This window comes from Pipistrellus kuhlii, unplaced genomic scaffold, assembly GCF_014108245.1.
Source record: "Pipistrellus kuhlii isolate mPipKuh1 unplaced genomic scaffold, mPipKuh1.p scaffold_m20_p_1, whole genome shotgun sequence".
Lineage (NCBI taxonomy): Eukaryota > Metazoa > Chordata > Mammalia > Chiroptera > Vespertilionidae > Pipistrellus > Pipistrellus kuhlii.
The window spans coordinates 175,616,601-175,638,761 of record NW_023425404.1 but is presented as its reverse complement, the minus strand read 5'-3'; the positions used below and the strand labels follow the sequence as shown (position 1 = coordinate 175,638,761).

The window sequence follows — 22,161 nt, the reverse complement described above, 5'->3', positions numbered from 1 at the left end:
TCTGCCCTCTGGTGGTCAGTGCACATCATAGCAACTGGTCAACCAGTCATTCTGGTCGTTCAGTCATAATGGTCACTTAGGCTTTTATCTATGTTGATAGTAGTGTTTGTTTAAATGACAGTGTCACTCTGTGGATCTTAGAAATCCAGTGATATGAGACTCAGGAAACAAGGATACAATATAGTTAATTATCGGGGCTATGAAAGACTGATGTAGGCAACATTAAGTTCCTTTGCGTTGTCTAGAACTCTCTTTAAACCAAACCAATTCATTTATTTATCAGAGTATTGTGTGCAAATAAGTACTGTGGATGATATAAAGCTCTGTTTGCAAAAATGCAAGATGGAAAGTAAAATGTGCAAAAGAAAAGAATAGATCATCAGGCCAAAATGTTCACAGGAAAAAAGATTCCCTCCAGCAATGGGTATCAGAAAGGGCTTCGATATAGAGGAATATGTATTTATTATAACTCCAACTATTTCCTGGAATGCATACCTTTGGTTATAATCCAATCGGCCACTTTTCTGAATTCTGATTGTTTCTATATGTCTGTGCTCTTGAATTATAACTAATATTATCTCCTTGTTAAATGGCATGGTTAAAAGTACCTCAAAGACAAAATGCTTTATAATTTTTTTATATTTTTTTTATTGATTTTTTTTACTGAGAGGAAGGTAGAGGGATAGAGAGTTAGAAACATTGATGAGAGAGAGACATCGATCAGCTGCCTCCTGCACACCCCCTACTGGAGATGTGCCCGCAACCAAGGTACATGCCCTTGACCAGAATCAAACCTGGGACCTATCAATCCACAGGCCGACGCTCTATCCACTGAGCCAAACCAGTTTCAGCATGCTTTATATTCTTGTCATAATATCTAGTGCAGTGTAAGACATAGGACAACAGGTGCTCAGGAAACACTCCACTGCTTAATTTGGTTTTTCTTTTGAGAGGTGCAGAATCTGAGCAGACATAGAGTGCTATTGCAAATGGGTTGCTAATTGTAATTCTCAGATACAGTTAGTCTTACCTCTGTTTTAAAAATTTTTATTGAATTTATTGGGAAGACATTGATTAATAAAATTATGTAGGTTTCAAGTATAAACTTCTGTAATATATCATCTGTATATTGCATTGTATGTTTACCACCCAAAGTCATCTCCTTCCATCTCTGCTTATTCTCCCTTTACCATCTCCTACCTCCCCCCTGCCCCACCATCCCCTGGTAATCACTATACTATTGTCTGTTTCAATGAGATTTTTTTGGGGGAGTGGTGGTGTTTGTTTTTGCTTAATCCCTTCACCTTTTTCACTATCTCCTCAACCCCCCTCCCCTCCAACAGCCGTCAGTCTGTTCTCTGTATCTATGCATCTGTTTCTTTACCGTGAATTTTTTTTTTTTAATTTGAAGGGTTTTTTATCCCACTGACTAAAGTTGAGAGCTTTCCCCATGGAAGACTCATTTAGACTGACACTTTAGATCTGTTAAGTGAATAATTGCAGGAAGGAATCCCCAGAACCCGCAGATGTAACCACGTCCCTAATACTGCATGCTTGCCTGCCATCGGGAACGTCCCTGCCAGCCCAGCACGTGCCTCAGCACCCGTCCTCTCTTCCCAGGGAGAGGAAGCGACTCCGAATCTGACCTGCCGCATCGGAAGCTGCCGGATGTGAAGAAGGATGACATGTCTGCCAGGCGGACTTCTCACGGTGAGCCGAAATCAGCAGTGCCTTTTAACCAGTACCTCCCGAACAAAAGCAACCAGACGGCCTACGTCCCCGCACCTCTGAGGAAGAAGAAGGCAGAGCGAGAGGAGTACCGGAAGAGCTGGAGCACCGCCACCTCCCCGCTGGGTGGGGAGAGGCCCTTCAGGTAAGGCCTGGCTAGAACATGAGGGGTGTGGGAGCTGCAGCCCCTGGACACCAGGAAGCTCAGATAACTGTTTCAGAGCGTGGACGAGACGACAAAGGGGGGTGGGCAGGACATCTGCATTGGGAGAGAGACCATGATAATCCTAATATTTAAGAACCCAGGGACTGGAACATCCGACCGAAGGCTTGACTGAACACGGGAAGTCAGTCCTGCAGTCAGTGCTATGAGTTGCTGTGGCTGCTGCCGGTGTGGGTGCAGAGACCCAGCATTGACTGCCCAGGGGGCTGTAGAACAGGCCCAGAGAGAGGCCTGCAGAGAGAGGCAGGGTCTTATCCGCAGCTTCTGTGGCAGCTGTTGATCAGCTGTTGCCTCTCTTTTTCTCCGGCCTTTCTCCAGCAGCCTGGCTCTGTTTCTCTCCAGGCCTCCCCAGGGGCTGCTGATCAGCCCTGCCTCTCTGATCAAGCCCAGAGATAGGCCCAGAGATGCTGACTGGCTTAGAAACTGACCAATTAGAACCAAAATGGCCAGTGGGGGAGGGCAGTTAGGGGGGAGATCAGGCAGGCAAGCAGGTGAGTGGTTAGGAGCCAGTGGTCCACGATTGCAAGAAGAATGTCCAAATGCCTGTTTAGGCCTGAGACGGGGCCTAAACAGATAGATAGACATCCTCCAAGGGGTCCTCAACTGGAGAGGGTGCAGGCTGGGCTGAATGGGCTGCTCCATGCACAAATTTCATGCACCGGGCCACTAGTAGAATATAAGCTTCATGAAGATACCTAGAACAGTGCCTGGCACACAGTAGGTGTTCAACAAATACTTGTCTGGCAGCAGATTTTTAAAAACTGCTCCTGTAGACAGAACTTTGAGAACAGATTTCTCATCCGTGTCCTTCTGTGAAGATCACCTGACTCCCACTCCTGTTAGATTAGGTACAGAAAGACTTATCCTTATGCAAAAAGAATTTTTTATTGAGATGCATGCTTATCTAGATAAAGCTCAAGTATTATAGTAAGGGATGCATGGAACATGCTTCAGAATCACACATAGAAACTCCTATTCAATGGAAGATAAATTGAACTGCTCAGCTCTTTAAAGAAACAGCGTCTTTCCTAACCTCTGATTATGTTTTCATTCTTTCATTTATTCTGCAAGTATTTATTGAGCATCTCCTACATACAAGGTACTGCCTTTTAGGCACTGGGAACCCAATAGTAAATAAGAGTCCCTGCCTTCAAGAACCTTAGAGTCCAACAAAAGAAACTTACAGTCCATTTTCGGCAAAACCGCCCTGATCATTGCACGTCTATTTCCGATAGTCTACCTTTATTATCTATGATTTTCCACTGAGCCAGCATTTTATTAAACCTTTTCGTTATTGAACAATGCACACATTTTCCCATTCCAGCAGCAAGGGTTTTTGCCACTCAAGATCAATTTTGAAATAGCTCTTAATCAATATTGAGAGCACAGTGCATTGTGTTCATTAATGACTACATGTAATTTTTGTCACATTGCCAGGACTGTACTGCATGTGATGACTTTTTTTTTTTTAAGCGGGAAGTAATATGAGAATGAGTAGGTGGCAACATGTGGACTGCTCCCCAGGCCAGGCTGTTAGTTTGGTAAATCATATTGTCCAACTCACTAGCTACCCCGAAACCATAGAGGAAGAGGGAAGTGAAGTGGGGTCTCCCTGGGAAGAGGACCCAGCTGGCCCAATGGACCCGGATGGGAAGCCTTCAGATGGCGGGTTAGAATTACCCGCTGGCCGCCATAAGGAGCCGCGTCCTCCAGAGGGGGCTGAGGTGGCACTAGCTCCGGAGTCCGAAGGAAAAGATGCTGCTGAAATCCGAAAGCGCAGGAGGCTGGAGCAAGCTGGGATCAAGGTCTTGCCAGCAGCACAGCGCTTCGCCAGGTCAGCTCTGCAGGCCGTGGGCTGGCCCGGCTGGCCTGGCTGGCTTGGTGCATGCCTGGGGGAGTTGGAATCTGTCTGGTGTGTGTCATTTCCCATCCTGTTGCTCCACTTCTGCTTTTCAGTGGTATTACTGTGCCCTACTAGGAGCAACTGGAAATAGCGAATAGTCCCTGCCCTGAGCGTGTCTCTGCTTACTGTAGCTGGCTCTTTAAAGTGGGGGTGAAGAGTGAGCTTCTTGCTGCTTGGTGAGACCTGGTCCTACTGTAGTCAGTCATGTGTGGGCTGCTGGGCTTACCTGGCAATAACATTGTATTTTTCAATGGTGTATGGCCTGTTAATTTTCACACCACTCCTAAATGGCTCTTATCTTACTTTGCTCATCACTAGAAAATAGCTCCTTTGAAATGGGAACACTCTCCTTAGAAAGGGTGGCAGGCTTACAAAAATTCAATTCCTTTGTCCCAAAGGAATAGTTTGGAGCAGTAAGAAAGACTTGGTTGTTTTTTTTTGTTTGTTTGTTTTTTTACTCCTTTTCTAAAGCATGTTGATTCAGAAACAAAGAATGGAGTAATTACCTCTCTTAATTGTAACAAAGGCACCGTATACAGTCCTCATGGCTTGATATTACATGTGAGATGGAGTCAAAGGTACACAGTTTTAGGCAGTGTTTTGAGAAGCTGGTGAATTTTTCTCATTTAATAACCACAAATATCCTAACAAATAATAGTGAGACCCAAGTGTATTTGACAAATTGAAATTTATAACAGTTTGACAATTGAAAATACTTTGCTACTTGCCAGTCCATTTAATCCTAAGAGGTAGGTAACATGCCCATTTTCAGGAAGAGTAAACTGAGGATCTGTGATAGTAAATGACTTCCCAGCTGGTTACTACTGACCTGGTGACCAGATTCAGAGGCTCTGACCACAGTACCACGTCTGCCGCCCACACATTTAATGGAACAGTTTCCATTTCTCTATACAATTCCGTATGTGGTCATTGCTGTGGTAAGTCTTAATTGAAAGGTCCAGCGTTGACGTCTATGGATTTCATTCCAGAGTAACTTTGTATTGATAACAAATCAAGGGTATCTTTCTCCCCTGTCTGGCATCCCACACAAAGTGTGTCTATCCTAAACATGTATGTGCTTCTAGAAAACTCTAACACAGAATGATGCTTGTGTGAAAAGCAGCTCTCTGGGTTTCTGAATAATAAAGAGTAATGATGTAAAATCTTAAAAACAAATGTTGGCTCAGAGAACTTGTCAGATGTATATTTTTTTCCACATAATTTTAGCATCTTCTTGCATGAGAAAGAAGGCTAGTTGCTGAGAATAGAAAAATGAATATTATCCTTTCCCCGAGTGCCATGTTTCAAATTGTTCCTATTTCTGTCTTCAAATCCAGGGCCCACTGAGAGTAAATATATGTGATATAGGTGAAAGGAGGAACTTTTTAAAAAAAGTTAATCTTAATGTCCTTGACACATAGCTTCCTTTTTTATAGCATCTGTGAAGTCTTTAAGCTAAAATGTAGCCGAAGACACCATTATCTTCATTTTTTCTCATTTTTAAAAAATTGCCACTCTCTTGGTTAAAAAAAACAACAACTCATCTTTAAAAATTGATTGTTCCATGATTACTAATATGGTTGACAATTATATTATGTGTATTGGCCACTGAGATTTCTTCTTCCATAAATGATTTCATATCCTTTGCCATTTGTTTCCTTTTTAAAAATATTTTACTTTATTGTGATAAGAACACTTAGCATGAGATCTCCCCTCTGAAAAAACTTTTAAGTGTACAATGCAATATTGTTACTTATAGATACAACTAGAGGCCAGTTGCATGATATTCGTGCAAGAATAGGCCTGGTTAATTTGCATAGTCACTCCTGATTGGCTGTGGGCTTAGTGGAGGTAGGGTCAATTTACATGTTTGTCTATTATTAGGTAAGATTCTGTACACCAGATCTCTAGAATTTATTCTTCCTGCTTAACTAAAATGTTATGCCCAATGATTAGCAACTACCCATTACCCTCTCCCCCCAGGCCCTGGCCACCATCCTTCCACTCTTTGATTCTATGTATTTAACCCTTAGGTAGTTCTCATAAATGGAATCACGCAAATATTTTTCTTCTGTGGCTAGCTTATTCACTTAGCATAGTGTCCTTGAGGTTCATCCATGTTGTCACATACTGCAGAATTTCCTTCTTTTTAAAGGCTATGTAATATTCCACTGTATGTATATGCCACATTTTCTTTATTCATCCATCTGTCCTCATGGAAACTTAGGTTGTTTCTACATCTTGGCTATTGTGCATAATGCTGCAATGAACTTGGGAGTGCAGACATCTCTTTGGGATCCTGATTTAATTCTTTTGGATAAATACCCAGAATTGGGATTGCTGGGTCATATGGTAGTTCTATTTTTAACTTTGTTGAGAATTTTTTGTATCATGTTTAGAGTATTCAAAAGAGCAAGGGGTGGGAGTGTGTGTGGGGGAAACATGGACGGATAGCTACAGTAAGCTAACTCAGCATGCCCAGGAATCACATTGATGCAAGGAAAGAAGATTTTTTGAAAAGGCTGGAAATTCCCTGAGTGTGCTGGGCCACTTCAGTAACTGGGAGCTTTATGTTCTAATAAAACATTGAAATATTTATGACAACATGCGTCTGTACAAAAACCTAAAATCATGGTTAATTTACAAACATAGTTCTGCATGATGAAAATTACATTTATGGGGTAATTTTTACTCCTGTCCATGTTTCCTAAAATCTGAATTACTGTTTACATGCTATGTCCAACTTAGCTCTATTAAATGAGCATTTGCAGGTCAATTAATGTCATCACACACTGGATTTTTAAGCTTTAACATTTAAAATTGGGTCCAGGAAAATGATGTATATTCCAGGAGAATGTGCGCAATAGTCATGTGACACAGCTGCTCCAAACACCCAGAATTCACTGCTTAGACAGACTTCCAGCTGCTAGCTCTCTCGTAAAGGCTTCATATATATCCTGTCACTAGCCTGACACTTCTGTGACGCTGTCACTTGCCTTTGGAAACCCACAACGGAACTGAGAGTCATTCTAAGTTTACCCACATACAAGATCCTGCTTTTCTCTCAGCGGGAAAGTCTGGGTTTGCAGAGGTGGGTTGAGAGGGTAGAGGCATGAGCGAGGGAAGGAGGCGTGCAGACGAAGAACAAGGCCTTACCTTTCAGACTCTTTCCTGTTGATGTCATTCTTTCTCAGACACCTCCTTGTGTTATTTTTTCACACAACATGTAGACAGGACTAAAGGCGCCTGGTATTCCATTTTCACATGACTTTAGAAGCCTAGGAGTCCCAAGCTTCCTTTCAAACAATATATTAGGTACCTTAGCACTAAGGGACTGAAGGTGGCCTTCTTAGCAAATGTGTGGAGTTGAATCTTCGTTCATGTTACCATTGAACTAAAAGGTTCAGAAGACACTTTTTCTCCTCTTTCAGTTGATGATTCCATTAGCTTAATTACCCTCCAACTATGAGACTCGGCCGAAGAAGCCAAGATTTCTGTTTTTAAGGGGATAAAATAAGAACCACGATTCGCTTCCCCTGAATTAAAACACTACGGAGATTTGAGTTCTCCGCCGTGGTGTTTCCCATTGGAGAAGTAAACTTGTCTCGAGCTGAATTACAGGTGTCACGTGATTGTGCTTCTTTTCTAATTGTTTTCATATGTTTCTCGGCACTCGGCACTCGGTGTTTTCTGCTGGTCTGTGGGTCTTTGCAACCACATAGTAATTAATTACGGAGGGGGGAACCCTCTGAGGAACAATAGCCATTTAGAAGTTTGCAGAGGAAGAGCAGATGCAGCTAAGTGCCAGATGCCCGGGGCACTGACTTGCCTGACAGACCCTGGAGCAAGGGCAGACACGGGACTCGCATGAACTTCTGTGGCTCTGGATGTCGCTGCCCTGTTTGGGCACCGGGTGAGACAGGGGTGGTTTTGGTGTTGCCCATGACATTCCCAGGAGGCCTAGCAGGCTTTTCTGGAGAGCCCAGTTTCTTTGAATAGAACGAACCGACTGCCAATCTGAGTTGGACGCTTGTGTGTTGCCAAGTAAACTGGAGTGAAAGAAAATGCCAGCTCTTGCTCAGTTTAAGGCATTATCTCATTCACTTTGAAGTGTATAAGCCTTAGAAACGTGGAGACAAGGACTTTCTCTCCCTCCCTCCCTCACCTGCTTAGAGCCCATAATCCCCTCTGCAAAGACAGCCTCGCTCGTTTTAGATGGAGCTGGAACAGGGCTGCCCGGCTGGAGGCAGGGCTTGGCATTTCTCATTTCACGCTGGCCGGTGTTCTTTCTAAGGGAAGCAGTGAGCTGTGCCCACAGGGCAACCACTTCTTCCCAGAGCAACTCATCTATGAATGGCTTAGAAAGAAAAAGCACAAGTGCCAAACCTCCCCATGAATATCAAGCCAGACAGCCTGGGTCTGCCCCTTAACTTGACTTAATCTCCCAAGTTCAGATGCCTAGGCAGAAACCTCAACATTCTCCTCTGCAGAGTGGGCAACAGAATTCTCATCTTGTATTTTGTTGTCATGAAAGTAAGTATGTCTGCAAGATATTAGCTGTCCAGAGAGTTGTTATTATGGGAAAATGAAGTAGATTGTACTGAAACCTCACACTAGACTGCCCCAAGGTCCTTCAGGGGAAAAAGAAAAGCTCATAAAAAAACATTTAAACATCTGGGGAATGAGCTGTAATGAACATATCTACCTGATGCATATGGCCAACAGTGCCAGCCCAGAATTTGTGTTAATATTTTTTTCTTTCTCTGATCTGCCCTGAAGCTCTGCATTTACAAATTCAAGCCATTAGTGGAAAAATCAGTCATTGTGACCACTTTTTTAAGCGGGCAGGGAGTGGCTGTAATGATACGGAAACCGTTCTTCACCCCCTTTTTTTAAGTCCACGTATCTCAAGGGAGATCACTTGGCAGGATCCCTGCCACGCTGGGCGTTCAGCCTAAAAAGAAACACCCCGGGGAATTTGTAGTCTGGCTGGGGCTCACGTGACGCAAAAGGCACCCGATTCTCTCTGCTTCAATTGGCATCCCACATTGGCACGGCCATTTGCATACATGCATGGGTTTCGTTCCAAAGCATTCTGCCTGCAGTTGGGAGAGACAGAAACATAAAATACAAAGAATGTTACTCTTGGCCTTGAGAGGTGCAAGCCAGGGGTCTGCTCCCACCCTGGAATTGCAGTTGGGCCAGCAGAGATGAGATAATGAACGTGGAAGGGCTGGCACACGGGCAAGTGCTGGGCAAGCATTGTAACGTGTGACTAGTTAGCATTCTACTTTCATTCATCCTGGCTGAGCGCTGCTCTTTGTAACCAGCAATGCAAATCAAAACTCCGTTCTAAGCAGGGCTCACAGAATCCTTTTACTTAGGAACCAAAATACTTCCCTTCCTTCTCTTCCCATAGTAATGACAATGCCTTCATTTTTGCGTGATGCTCTGCTTTCAGTGCTGTGTCTGCCCTGCTCCTTTGTTTAATGGACAGCTCAGTGGTTAAGAAGAGGACCTTTGGAGCCAGGCTGCCTGCCTGGGTTTGAATTTTAACTTAAGCGCTGACCCTTTGACCTTGGGCAAATTTCTTAACCCACTCTGAGTTTTCACTCTATAAAATGGGGATGCTGTTAACACTAACACAGCAGAGCTAGTAGTAGGGTTTGATGAATTATCACTTGGAAAAAATTCTCACACGTAGTGTGCCTTCAATAACTGTTAGCTGCCACCTTGGTCTTCATCAGTGTGCTTTTTTAAGTAATGCCTTTTTAAAAATATATATATATTTTATTGACTTTTTACAGACAGGAAGGGAGAGGGATAGAGAGTTAGAAACATCGATGAGAGAGAAACATTGATCAGCTGCCTCCTACACATCTCCTACTGGGGATGTGCCCGCAACCAAGGTACATGCCCTTGACTGGAATCGAACCCGGGACCTTTAAGTCTGTAGGCTGACACTCTATCCACTGAGCCAAACCAGTTAGGGCTAACTAATGCCTTTTTTGAAGAGATTAATTCAATAGCCTGTCATTTTCCCACTGACCATTCTTTATGGCCACAGTCAGCCAATACCTGTTGGTACTTGACAGACACGTTGGCAAAGGAGGCGGGAAGGAGCATGGGCTCAGTCCAGGTGTGATACTGTGAGTCGGATGTGAAACTCGAAGGGCAGGGTTTCATATTTTATGAAATAAAATTGTTCAGGGAGCAAGGTACCGCCAACCACCTCCAAAGAACATGTTTTAAGATTTTATTGAGAACGATATCAGCAGAGAGAAGGAGTTTTCTGGGCACGATTGATGATGATTTAATTTCCACAAGTCAGAGGGAGTGAGGGCCTGCTGTGGTTTTAAGATGATGACCTCCTCTGGAGCAGTGTGTGGGCAGAGCAACAGATAGGGGCAGGGGTGGGGGTGGGGGGCGGGGAGAGACACCCAGTTGACCAGAGAACACAGTGTTTGGTTACTCATTTTACTCTTAGCCAGGCTAATTACTCCTGTCTCCATTTCTAAGATGAGTTGTCCTTTGAGGATGAAGAATTTATTCTTAATTCTCTCTCAGAAATCAGATACAAAGTAGGTGAACTTTCTCTAGAAGTCAAAATATTTTATTTATTTATCATCTTTATGCCCATCAGATAAATGTTATTTTTAGGGTTTTAACAAGCATTAATACTTAGAAGCAATGTTGACCTTATGAGTAGGGGGAGATGTGTTTGTATGAATACCAGAGAGGCACCATCAATTGTATTCCCCTCTCACCCACCACCAACAATGATAGGAAACAAAATAAAGTGGAAAAGTCCTCATATTCTACCATTAAACTACATTCCTTTAGGAATTTGAAGTTTGGGGCCTTCAAGATCTTTTTAAAAAGATAGCTCAATGTAATCATGTTTAAGCCATTGTGTCAAAATGTCTTACTTGACATCTAGAGTTTGACAAAGAGCTGGGTGGTGGAGAATTGTGTGGGGAGAAGTTGGAAGAAAGGGTTGCTGAATGGAGTACAGAACAGAGTAGTCTTCTATGCCTTGGGTCCATCCTATGAATGGCCATAAACATTTCCAGATGTTTCAGGTTAGTTCAGCTCAGCAGGATGACCTCTACCTTAGCCTTGCAATCTGGTACACACTCTAAGTGTGCTATCACATAGCTGCATTCATTAGTTTTCCCCCAGATCAGTGTCTTGATGACTGAGGTTTTTCCCTGTTAGCCAACAACAATTGGAGTACCTATTGGGACCAGTGCTAAAGAAAAATGAACAACAGCAAAAAGCCTCCTGCTCTTTCAAACTTAATGGAAGGAATTGGCATTGTCACTTTCAGAGCCATTTAGGATCCAGCCTTTCCAATGTGGATGGGTTCTGTAAATGCAATGAGTTTTTAGTATTGCTAGTGGCTGGCTAAATTCAAGGCTTTAAAACTCACACTAACTATGATGCAACTCTGAACTAAAATGGTAAACAGATGTCATCTGAACTAACTATATTGAGAAGACCTTTCACTAACAGTACAGTTGCCTGTGTGGAGATGGGGATTCAAAAAAATTTTTTTGTTCTGATCACATGTGGTGTTCTATTTAATCTTACTCTATCAGTCAAAAGCAATTAATCAATGAGGAAGAAGCGATTCGAGATAGTATCCCTCGGAAAGAAAACCCTTTCCTGACCCACCAACATGGCAAAGTCTTAGAGTCAAAAGATGACATTGCATGTCGACTGCCCGATCTTGAGAAAGATGACTTTGCTGCAAGAAGAGCCAGGATGAACCAGACCAAGCCAACGGTGCCGCTTAACCAGCTCCTCTATGGGCCTTACCGAAGAAAAGAGGCAGAGAAACCAGAGGGCAGCAAACAGCTCTCCAAGAGAATCTCAGAAAAGAAAAGTCTAGAACATAAAAGGTGTGCAGTGTGTGCGTGTGTGTGTGTGTGTGTGTGTGTGTGTGTCTGTCTAAGGGAGAGAGAACATAAATGAAAGTGATTTGTATCATAGCCCTCTTCCTATTCTCTTTCCGGCCCCAAATAATTGGTAATGGTGGCCTATTCTGAAGTAGAATGCCAGCTATCCAGTCTCACCAAATGCAGTGGCAGAGAGGGAAAAGGCCATGTCCAAAATAGGGCTGAATTCACCAAATTAGCTTTGATGTGCCTTTTTTGGGCACATTACTCCATAAGGGTGCTAGTGCAGAGAGTGGCATTATTGACACAAATAAACATGTGTCATTGCTATTGGGGAAAAGCCATCTCTCAAGACTGCTCCAGTCCATTCATAAGAGGCAGAAAACATAGTTATTGCTTAGCTATTGCTTAGCTCTTCTCTCTTATTAGCTCCTTTTAGATATTGGAGCAAGATCACTTATACATTTGAGGATAGAGATTTATCATTTTAAAAAAAAACCTTCTCAAACATATAATTCTATTGTTCATAACAATTGTGTTGTTATTTTTTCCTAGATTGATCTTAAATGAATTTTCTCCTTCCAACTTTACTCCCATCCTCTTAATTTGGAAAAAGAAATTTGTAGAAAAATTAGATTTGGCTAGTGATTTTTATCTAAGAGGGATATTATTTCATTTAGGGTATTAGGTTGCTAAATTCCATAGTGCAGAGTTGATCAGTCTGTATTTTTTTCCTTATATCAAAATCAGTTAGAGCTTGCATCTTTAGTATTTAACTGCCATCTTTTGCCTATCACTTGATAGGTTTTTTTTAAGTCTATTGACCTAAGAATAAATATAGTTCTTTAGGCAGAGACATTGAGTTCAGTGGAGTAGTTAGTTGTTTTGGTTTTTTTGGTCTGTTTTTGTTTTGTTTTGTTTTGTTTTAGGAAGTACCAGACACAAAACCCCTGAAAGATTCCCGGATGTGAAACAGGTATTAGAGCACAGAAGACCTGGCACAGTTTTTTGTAGGACAGTGTAGCTTCAGGAGGCTCAGTCTTTGCGGTTCTTGTTGGCATGCCTTGTAACAAACCATTCTATTATAGGAGGGCCTTTGGGAGGGATCAATTGTTGCAAGAGGAACAAAAACTTCTGGATAACTGACCAGCATCGAGGCTTATTGATGGGGATCAGCAACTTGAGTTAGGAAAAGGAGTAGCTTTTGTATCTCCCTTTTTTCCTTTCCCCTGCATGCAATTTTAATTCCTGATATTTCCAGCTTCATTTGTCGGTTGTCATCTGACTCTATGTGTAGGGTCACAGTTCTGGGTCAGGGATAGCCCGTGACCTCTCTAGAGAGCATCAAAGAACAGATGGGCTCTTTGCTATGCCCTTCCTTGATCCCCTTTTCCAAACTAAAAGTAAACAGAAAATTTACTTCCTGTTTGCCTTGGTTCTGCAAAAACATGAAGCCATCCAGGTAACAAAATACCTTTTGGTTTTCCACCTTGGATGATCGATTTTGAAAAAGCAAGTAGACCTATGTATGTATAATTTTTAGATTTATGTCTCAAGAAGCATATTTAGTTGAGAACTGACTTTTAATATGATAGGATGTTTATAATAGATAGATGCCACAACTTTGGTTTAAATCACAACATAGTCAACATCAGACATCTAATGTTCACTTCCTAGGACACATGTGTCAAACACAAGGCCCGCGGGCCAAATCCGTCCTGCCAGGCCTTGCAATGTGGGCCGCACCGCGCTGTCATCACTGCACTCCGCTGCGTTTCCATCACAATGACAGTTTATGACTGTTCAGTAAACCATTCGGCCCGCGATTTAGGCTGGATTTTAGATTTTGGCCCCTTCTCTGATTGAGTTCGACACCCCTATCCTAGGAGAACAATGAAAATTCTCAGTTTTAGCATTGATAAAAGTAAACAGTTATCAACACGTGAAAGAAATGGCCATTAACATCATAGATCGAGGAAAAGAGGGTATATTCTATTTGTTGAAGTTTATGTTAGCCAAACCCAACTAGTGCTATCAGGAAGCAGAGACTGAGTTTGAACATGGAAACTTTCTGGTCAGAATGGACTAAAACACACTTTCTGGCAGTTGTGGGTTTGTGGTTGAGATGTTTTAGAATGTGAACAACATTCCAGCTACCTCCACACTAATGCTAGAATTTGGATCATGCAGAGCTCCTGACTAACATTTACTGGTGCAGTAAAAGGCAGTCCAAGAGGTCTCAGGGATCTCAACAGAAAACTTGACTTCATTATAGTAACTTGGATAGTGTGGGAATTGGGCGTTACAACTGACAACCCAAAATCTCATTACCATCCTTTCTAGTCTTCCAGCGACTCTGGCTTCTCTTCCTGAACTAAACTAGAGATCGTCATCTGGTGGGAAAATTTCCTTCTCATTAGAGTGTCAAAAGGGCAAGGCAGGCGAAAGTAATCAAGGCTCCAATGAATCCGTAGTTTTTGAGAAAGGGAAAGGTTCTTCCAACATTTTGTTCAGCCTCTGAATTTCCATGCTTGATAATCTGTTTGTCTGCTCCCCTTCCTTGAACTTACTTTTTCCCATGATGTGGGGGCCTGGATCACACTGACAGAAACCAGGGTCAAACAGAAGAGCTGAAGTCAGTAGTGACCCGTGGTATGCAGGCTCAAGAGAGTGAACCTGCAGAAGAGGGACTCCGGAAAGTGCCGGATATTTACAAGGACGACCTGGCCCAGCGGAGAATTCAGGGCAGCCAGGCCCCTCACCGTGAGGCTCCGAGCTTTGTCAGCGTCTCCAATATAACGGAAGCCGACTTGGAGACGTGGGAGAGACTGAAAGTGTCAGGCAAGACAAGGTGTGTTGTGTTTTTCTTAGTTTTCCCCTGGCGGTGCTGTTATTGAACTTTGAAGGAATAGAATGCTTATCCTTCTATCATATTTTTATTTTCCTGGCTGGAAATACTGAATGCCTCTCACAACACAGAGTATATTCTGAATGAGTTGATACTTATTAATACAAAAAGTTGCAAGCCCCATGGATGGAAAACCTCCTCTTTAATTCAACCAACTTATTACGAGTGGTTATGTTTGATGAGCTTGTTTGCTATAAGAAATTTAAACTTGAATTTTTAATAATTTTAATACTTCATCATGCTTAAGATTTTCTTATGCCATCAATTATGATGTTGGAAGTGATGTTTTGAAAATGATAGATACTTAAAGGCCTATTTACCTAAACAAGACAGTGGTCATTTCTTCATTTGGTTGACTAATGGAAACTGCAATTCTGCTCTAGCTAGAGAAGTATTTTTCATAGATCTAATACTTAAAACAAACAATAACAACAACAAAAACCTCTTATTGGCTTGTACTTGCCTTAGAAAGCTTTAGAACTTAACTTCCGGTTCTGATTAGGGATGACGATGTTGAGCCCATCTGTGCCCCTGAGCCTCCACCAGAAATCAAAGCCGAAACTGCCCTCCGGGATGACTTTGCCAGCCGCAAAGCAAGGGCCTATAAGAAAGCTTCCGGCCCCAGGCAAAAGTTCGTGCACTTTGGACCCGTGACAGAGATAGATCAGCAGAAGTGGAAGCGGCTCAGCATTGGCAAGGCCGGGCAGAGGGAAGAGGTGGAAGAAGTCATCCGTCACAGCTGCCAGGGTCAAACGGGCTCTGGGTTCCCAGCCTCAGCGGCCACGCCCAGCCCACAGGAGGGCCAAGTGCCTAACCCACAAAATGACCGCAGGTATTTTTCATGAAACACGTGCAACGCCATCTGCATGGGAGTCGCTGCTGCTTTTAGAGGATTTGCTGAAGCACATGAAAGAAACCTCCAGAGACGACATAGTTTCAACAGGCTTTTTGCTGGTTAGCAGAAAACTAACATTAGCGTGTCGCCCCGTGGGGGGGGGAGCATGTGTGTGAAGTCAAATGGCAGGCGTTCATGTTGATTCTGTTGTCACCAGAATCATGGCCCGGGAATGTCAATAATCTTGGCAAGTGACCCTTTTCCTTCAGCTGCGTCAAGCACTATTTTATTAGTTGGAAATGCTAAAGGAACTAGGTGGAATGTTTTAATGGTATCCCTGGGGTTTCTTCTAAACATGCATTGATAAAAATCAAGTTTACCTATAACTTCCCTCTTTGCTCTCCCAAAGAGGGAGGAAAAAATAGTATCATAAGTTCAAAATGTGGGCATCTAAGTAGACACACACACAAAAAAGTAAAGGTCTCCTCCCTCCTCTACTCAAAAACACTATGTGGTAAGTCTTGAGTGAAACAAGACTTCTCTCTTGAGGGTTCCTATGGGTCATGCATTTCTTTGGATGCATCACCATCCAAATTTGTGAGGGGTCACCTGGGAAAATCTGTTATAGGCTTGTTTCCAGCTCTCGTCTGCACCAGAGGCCTTCCAGCTTTAAATTCCCAAACCTTCTTTTGGGGACTCAGTTCTGTGAGCTGGTCTCTCTTCCATTCAGCAGGTAGGGGACACTTATAGGACTATTGATCTTCTGGGAGCCCCCATTCTGCCTGCATGATAGGAGCACAGTGGAGCTCTGCATGGCAGGAGGAAATGCTCAAGACATCCTCCTGGGTCCTTGAAATCCAAAGGAAATAGTAGATCAAGCATGTCAAACTCATGGCCCACAATGAATATTTTTGCAGCCCAGCCAAAATAACAGTATGTAAGAAACGTTTTAATAAAAATTTCATCACTTAATTTTTACAATATTTGTTACACATAATTATTAATAACGAACTACAATATTTGCTAATGACTGATTGCTCTAATCGTGTTGCATTCATTTCCCTTACATGCCTTACGCGCAAGCGCACCATTTCTGTCAAATATTTTAGTAGCCGATTGCCACATCGCTAGTCTTGGGCTGACTTGTTTGGTGTGTGCAACAGGAAATATTTCTCTTTCATAGAACAAGTAAGACAGGTTTATTTGCATTACATTTACTAATTTGTGCAGTTATTCGGTGTCTGGTAAGTTAATGTTCAAGAAATATTAATTTTTATTAAAATGTTTTATTCTTTTATGTTAACCATTACTCATTTATTTTAGCCCTTTGTATTCAGCATGTCTCTATCTAAATAAACCTATGTTTCTGTGAAAATTGAAGCTTTTGGTTTTTTTGCGGCCCACGTGAACTTAAACCTTGTTTATTTGGCCCGTGAGTTTGGCATGCTTGTAGTAGGTGATCCATGACAGACAGAGGGCTTTGGTTGCATACTGAGGGTGACACCATGGAGGGGAACAGGCTTTAGGATGAAATAACCAGAGTATACCAGAAACACACAGTTGGGTTTTCGGAAACTGATGGTGACCTAGGAAGGAAGAGTGGGAGTTAGGAATTAATGAGAAATTCATCTTTGAGTCCTTGACTACTGAAGGGCCGTCACTCAACACTCTTAGTCTTTTCTTAGACCCCTGCCAGGGTACACATGGCATTATCTCAATTTGCCCATGTCATCTTTACTAACTGGCTTTTGGAGTGAGATCAACTGAACTCTCTTCATCTTTCGTCTCAGCGATTTTCGTTGTCTCCCTTCATGACTTTTTCCTCTTCTCTCTTGACACCCATGCCTCTTGATGGTCACCAGAATAGTGAACTCTGGCCTAGATGACTATTGCAGAGGGGTCTCGCAGCTGGCTCCCGTGCTGGAGTCCCAGGAGGAGCATGGCAGCAGTTTGGGCGCATGCCCAACGAGGACAGAGGAAGGTGAGGAGCCATGTGTCTTCCCTCCCTGGGAGGTGAAGGATGACAGGTGGGGTCGAGGCCTCTGGTGTGAATTCTTCCCTCATAGTAAAGCTGTCCTCTTTGGCTTTAGTTACATCCAAACAGCTGCCACAGGATGGCAAAGAAGAGAAAGGCGTTGCTCAAAGCGATTCTGAGACGCCGCCAAAGGCTGAAAGATGCGAAGCAAGCAGCCAGCCACTGTGAGCACCTTGCCTGCATTCCAGGGTGTGCTGCCTCTGCGCTGTGTGGCTTTTGTGTTCCCAAAAGGCAGCTTAGAGCCACTTGGTGACTGATGTGATGTGGCGTTGAGTCGCTGAAAGGAATGCGCCCATCCTAAGGTCACAGTCCCGCTTCCGGTGCCCCCTCTGGGTAGAGATGGTAGTCTTTGCATGTGGTTGGGCACTGCCCAGATTTCCTCCTCAGAAATGATGAAAACCAGGAAGGGAAACCCCTTCCCATGTGAGTGCCAGTTGCATGGTGGAGGCCCACGGTGTTAATACTCAGCTGCTGTGCGTGCTGCTGTCTCTGTGGACACTGGCTCCTTCTGTCTTGAGTTAACGCCACGCGAGTGATGCTACTGAACGTATCTTTAGTAATAAGTGGACTTTGACTGGCTGGACTGAATGTTGCCCTAGTGAGCGTCCTCTGGCCTCTGAATGGGAGGCTTCAGGGAGAGAAGAGAGCTCGGAGAAGATGGCAGCTCCTGCCTGGAGTGGCAGTGGACTGAAAAAACAAAGAAAGCGGTTCGATTCCCAAAAAGATGACATGATGGCCAGGAGGACTGGGATGTCTCTGAGGCCCAGTGGATCCAAGCCAAACCAGTTCCTTCCCGTTCCATTTGCAAAGCAGCAGGAAGTGGAGGAATCTGCGAAGGGCCCACCCACGAAAGATAAGAGGTCAGAAGATTATCCTGTGCCCTGTTTCTTGTGACTTTGTTTCTCCGTTCTGAGGCTTGATACATGCTTTGAATATGTTTATTAATGCCTTTTGGTACATCAATGCCACTTACTTGCTACTGCTTACAGAAACGGAGTGATAACAACTGGCCCAGTCTGCTAAGAATTTGCTTTCCTATTTATTTATTTTTATTTTTTTATTTTTTGCATGTGAGCAGGTGTGGAAAGAATAGTTCAGCTGTGAGTTTTTCTGTTAAACTTTTTTTTTTTACGCTCCTCTACACCATACATGAGCAGCTCTTTTGTCTCTTCCCAACTCACAGAGGAACCTTTGGGTGAAGGGGCGGAACCTCTTTCTGATCGCCTCGTACTTGATTTCACTTTGATTCTAAGCAGGTCTTCCAGCCCTAAGAGGATGCATGCCACTTATAAAATCTGAGAATTAATGTCAACATTAGGAAACAGTGTTTTCTTGATGCAGCACCTCCGTGCTTTGTTGTAACTTGATTTAAAACGAAGAGTAGGGAAACAATAAACCTGGGTTCATGATCTTGTTAAAGGTCCTATAGGTTGAAGCTTCTGTTGCTATTTAACCAGAGTGATAGGTCTGTGGACCGTCTGATCAGTACAGGGCAAAGCAGTGGGGGTGTTTAGCATAATTGTAAGTTCCGCTATAAAACCTTCGTGGCAGTGGGACAGAGGGTGCAATGGGGAACAGGGAGGACCCTACATAATCCTAAAATTTTACAATTAATATCCTAGCCATCTTTATCCTGTGGATTTCATCTGTTTTATTAGAATTCATTCTTCTGAATTGCAATAATAATAGTCTAGTATAACCTTATTATAACACTGGCTTCAGGGAGCAGGATAATACCCATGCTCTACTTGATGGCTGGAAAGTACTGTGTGTATCCTTTGCAAGGTGTGTCTGCTCCCTCTAGCTCACCTTCTGAGAATTCACAGGTAGGCTGAATGGATGTTAGCTCCATGCCTGATGTAGAGGAAAGGTAAGTGAGAGGCTCTCACTTGGATGTCGAATGGTTAGGACTGATTAAGACTGGTCCACCAGTCACTCTCTTTGTAGGTGGCCTGACATAGCCTGGCCCTGGATCCATGGGCTACAGTAAAGCAAGTTAGAATGAAAAGAAGGAAGGGAGGGAGGGAGGCAGCTGCCTGCGTTCTAGGTACTTACCCTGCTTACCACTCGCATAACCTCTGAAAGTAAGAATTTTCATCTGCATCCTGCAGTGAGGAGCCTGGCCCCGTGTCTACACAGCGGGTAATTACAGATCCAAGATTCAAACCCAGCTCTTTCCGAGCGGAAAGCCCCTGTCCCACTGCAGCACCAATGCACCGGACACTGACAGGTTCCCTTGGGAATTCATTTTCCTTACAACACGTTTATTGAGTCATTATTTTCTGTAAACTACCCTGTGCTGGGTGCTGAGGGATAATCTTAAATGAGCAGTAACCCATTTTCCCCTCTCACTTCAAATGAAGTGTGTGTTAGTTCACAATATGAAAATATGTAACCACCAATGACTAATTCTGAAGTGCTTTATTAATTTTGAAGGTTACATAAATGCAATCAATAGGTGCATAGAATATTTCATCTATCTTTCTAAGTACCCCAACCCTCACAATGAAACTTTATTAGTTGCTTTTTTTTTTTTTTTTTTTTTAGGATACTTATACAAACTGTGATTAATCGGGCCAATTTTGTACCTCATAGCCTATTGACTCACCTACTTTGCATTTTGAAAAATCACGTTATTATTTTTTTAACCTACATTTACATTTACATTTCCCATAGGACACCTGGGAAAGCCATTTGGAGCCCAAGCTCTAATTATCTTCTGCTTAGTAGCAAAGGCAGTTCTGCTTAAATCGACGTCCTCTAAAGCTGATAAATCAGTCTGAGAGGAAATTCCTTAAATCCACAGTGGATAGTAAAGGGGGAAAAATAAGTTTATCTTCAGAGACTGCTATTCTTTTCAATTTCCAGACCAGCCAAATAAATAGTCAATGAACACTTATTGGGGGCCTAGTCTGGTCACTCCTCAGGGAACCCCAAGAAGAAAACCCCTGCCCTTATGGATCTTACATTGTAGTGTACATGTGCATGTGTGGGCAGAGATATCATGAAATCTTGTGTTTTGTGTGGAAGCCATTTAAATTCAAGTATATCCTACAGCAACCACATAGCTGGACCTCTAATAAAATATGCTAACGAAGCCAAACTCAAAGGAGTACATACTGTATGGGTCCATTCACAAAACATTCAACATTAGTGTACAGGTATGCTCGGTTTGTGAAAAATCATTGAGGTGTATGGTATGTGTAAGGTGTGTGTACTTTCCGTATGTATGTTATACTTCAATCAGACATGAACAGAAACATTCAAATAGAGACCCAAAAATACATAACCATCTATTACTGGTTATTTCTAGATTAACCATCTATTAGGAATATGTCTCAGCTCTTCTTCATATGTAATTGAGAAAACATTATATTTGACTAAGACTATTCCAATAGGCCTATTAATTCCATGGGTAACATTTATCCAGTCTTCAGAATTAATGCTGCTTATTCATTCCCTCGATGTGCAGTAATCCACCAGTCATTTGCTTCAATGTCGTGGTGTTTTTGGAAAACTAAGCGTATTGGGTTAGATTTTAGCACCTTTGGAAACTACCCCCTGGAGAAATGGAAAAGGAACCTTACTACCAGAAGAGAAACATCCACAAACATTTTCCTCATCTTGTTTTCGGCCGGGGCAACAAATACGTTGGATTTTGCATTGCTGTGGCTGCCTTCACTATGAATGAAAAGAATTGTCATTGAATGAAAACCTCTAGAGTAGGGGTGTCGAACTCAATCAGAGAAGGGGCCAAAATCTAAAATCCAGCCTAAATCGCGGGCCGAATGGTTTACTGAACAGTCATAAACTGTCATTGTGATGGAAACGCAGCGGAGTGCAGTGATGACAGCGTGTTGCGGGCCACATTGCAAGGCCTGGCTTGACGGATTTGGCCCGCGGGCCTTGTGTTTGACACATATGCTCTAGAGTGATAAAAGCATAAGAGAAAAGGGTGTTTGTGTGTGCATAACCATGTATTCTGGGGTGCTTTCTCTAAGAGTATAGGAAGAGATCTTTAGAAATTACTTTTTACCCTGTAGTAAACTGTTATGAAACTAAAGCATGGGATCTGGTCATTTTTGCTGAGAACCCCACAATGGCATTTACTGGAAACTGAAAGCAGGAAGCTTTTATTTACTTAAATAACTCTTTAGCCGCCATCAGAATGCAGAGAGGAACAGCCTTGCAGAGCATAAGGGAGAACCTCCTCTTAAAACCCCCCTTTGCAGGGGACACAGCCTGGTGGGAGCTGCATCTTTAAAACGTGCTTCAAATAGGCCCTTCTGAAGTTCTAATTTTGTTTTCTAACTTGACCTCTTCCTTTGCTTTATCAGGCACATTAAAACGTAAAGTGCCTGTGTCGCAGAGGGTACCTCTTTGTAGATCAAAAATAATCAGGAGACTATCAAAGATTGTAAAAAACACTTTGGTGTTTCAAGTGATGGAATATCCACGTCTGGTTTGGATTAAGGCCGCCCGTTTTCTAGGAATTGTGGTTTTTGTCAAACGCACGCAGAAGGCAATGACTGGGGCTCTGGTCTGGAGTCCTGGTTTGCTTTCACAAAGCTGCAGAAAGGCTCTTTGATGGCATTTGTGCAAATGCATTAACACGTCAGGTCCGGGGC

At 42.9% G+C, this 22,161-nt stretch overlaps 1 protein-coding gene across 16 annotated transcripts in view; it reads left to right on the top strand.

Moving 5' to 3' along the window:
- Positions 1-22,161, top strand: part of LIMCH1 (LIM and calponin homology domains 1) — a 318,118-nt gene that overhangs the window by 241,129 nt on the left and 54,828 nt on the right. For 13 of the 16 annotated variants that reach the window (XM_036417642.2, XM_045573075.1, XM_036417682.2 and 10 more), the window contains one exon: positions 1,621-1,873. In XM_036417642.2, coding sequence (XP_036273535.1) covers positions 1,621-1,873 — 253 coding nt within the window. Of the gene's footprint in view, positions 1-1,620; positions 1,874-3,518; positions 3,786-11,455; positions 11,759-14,363; positions 14,607-15,165; positions 15,496-17,360; positions 17,480-17,588; positions 17,698-18,132; positions 18,394-22,161 lie in introns of all 16 variants that reach the window. The other 3 variants (XM_036417635.2, XM_045573069.1, XM_045573073.1) reach the window with 1 other exon arrangement.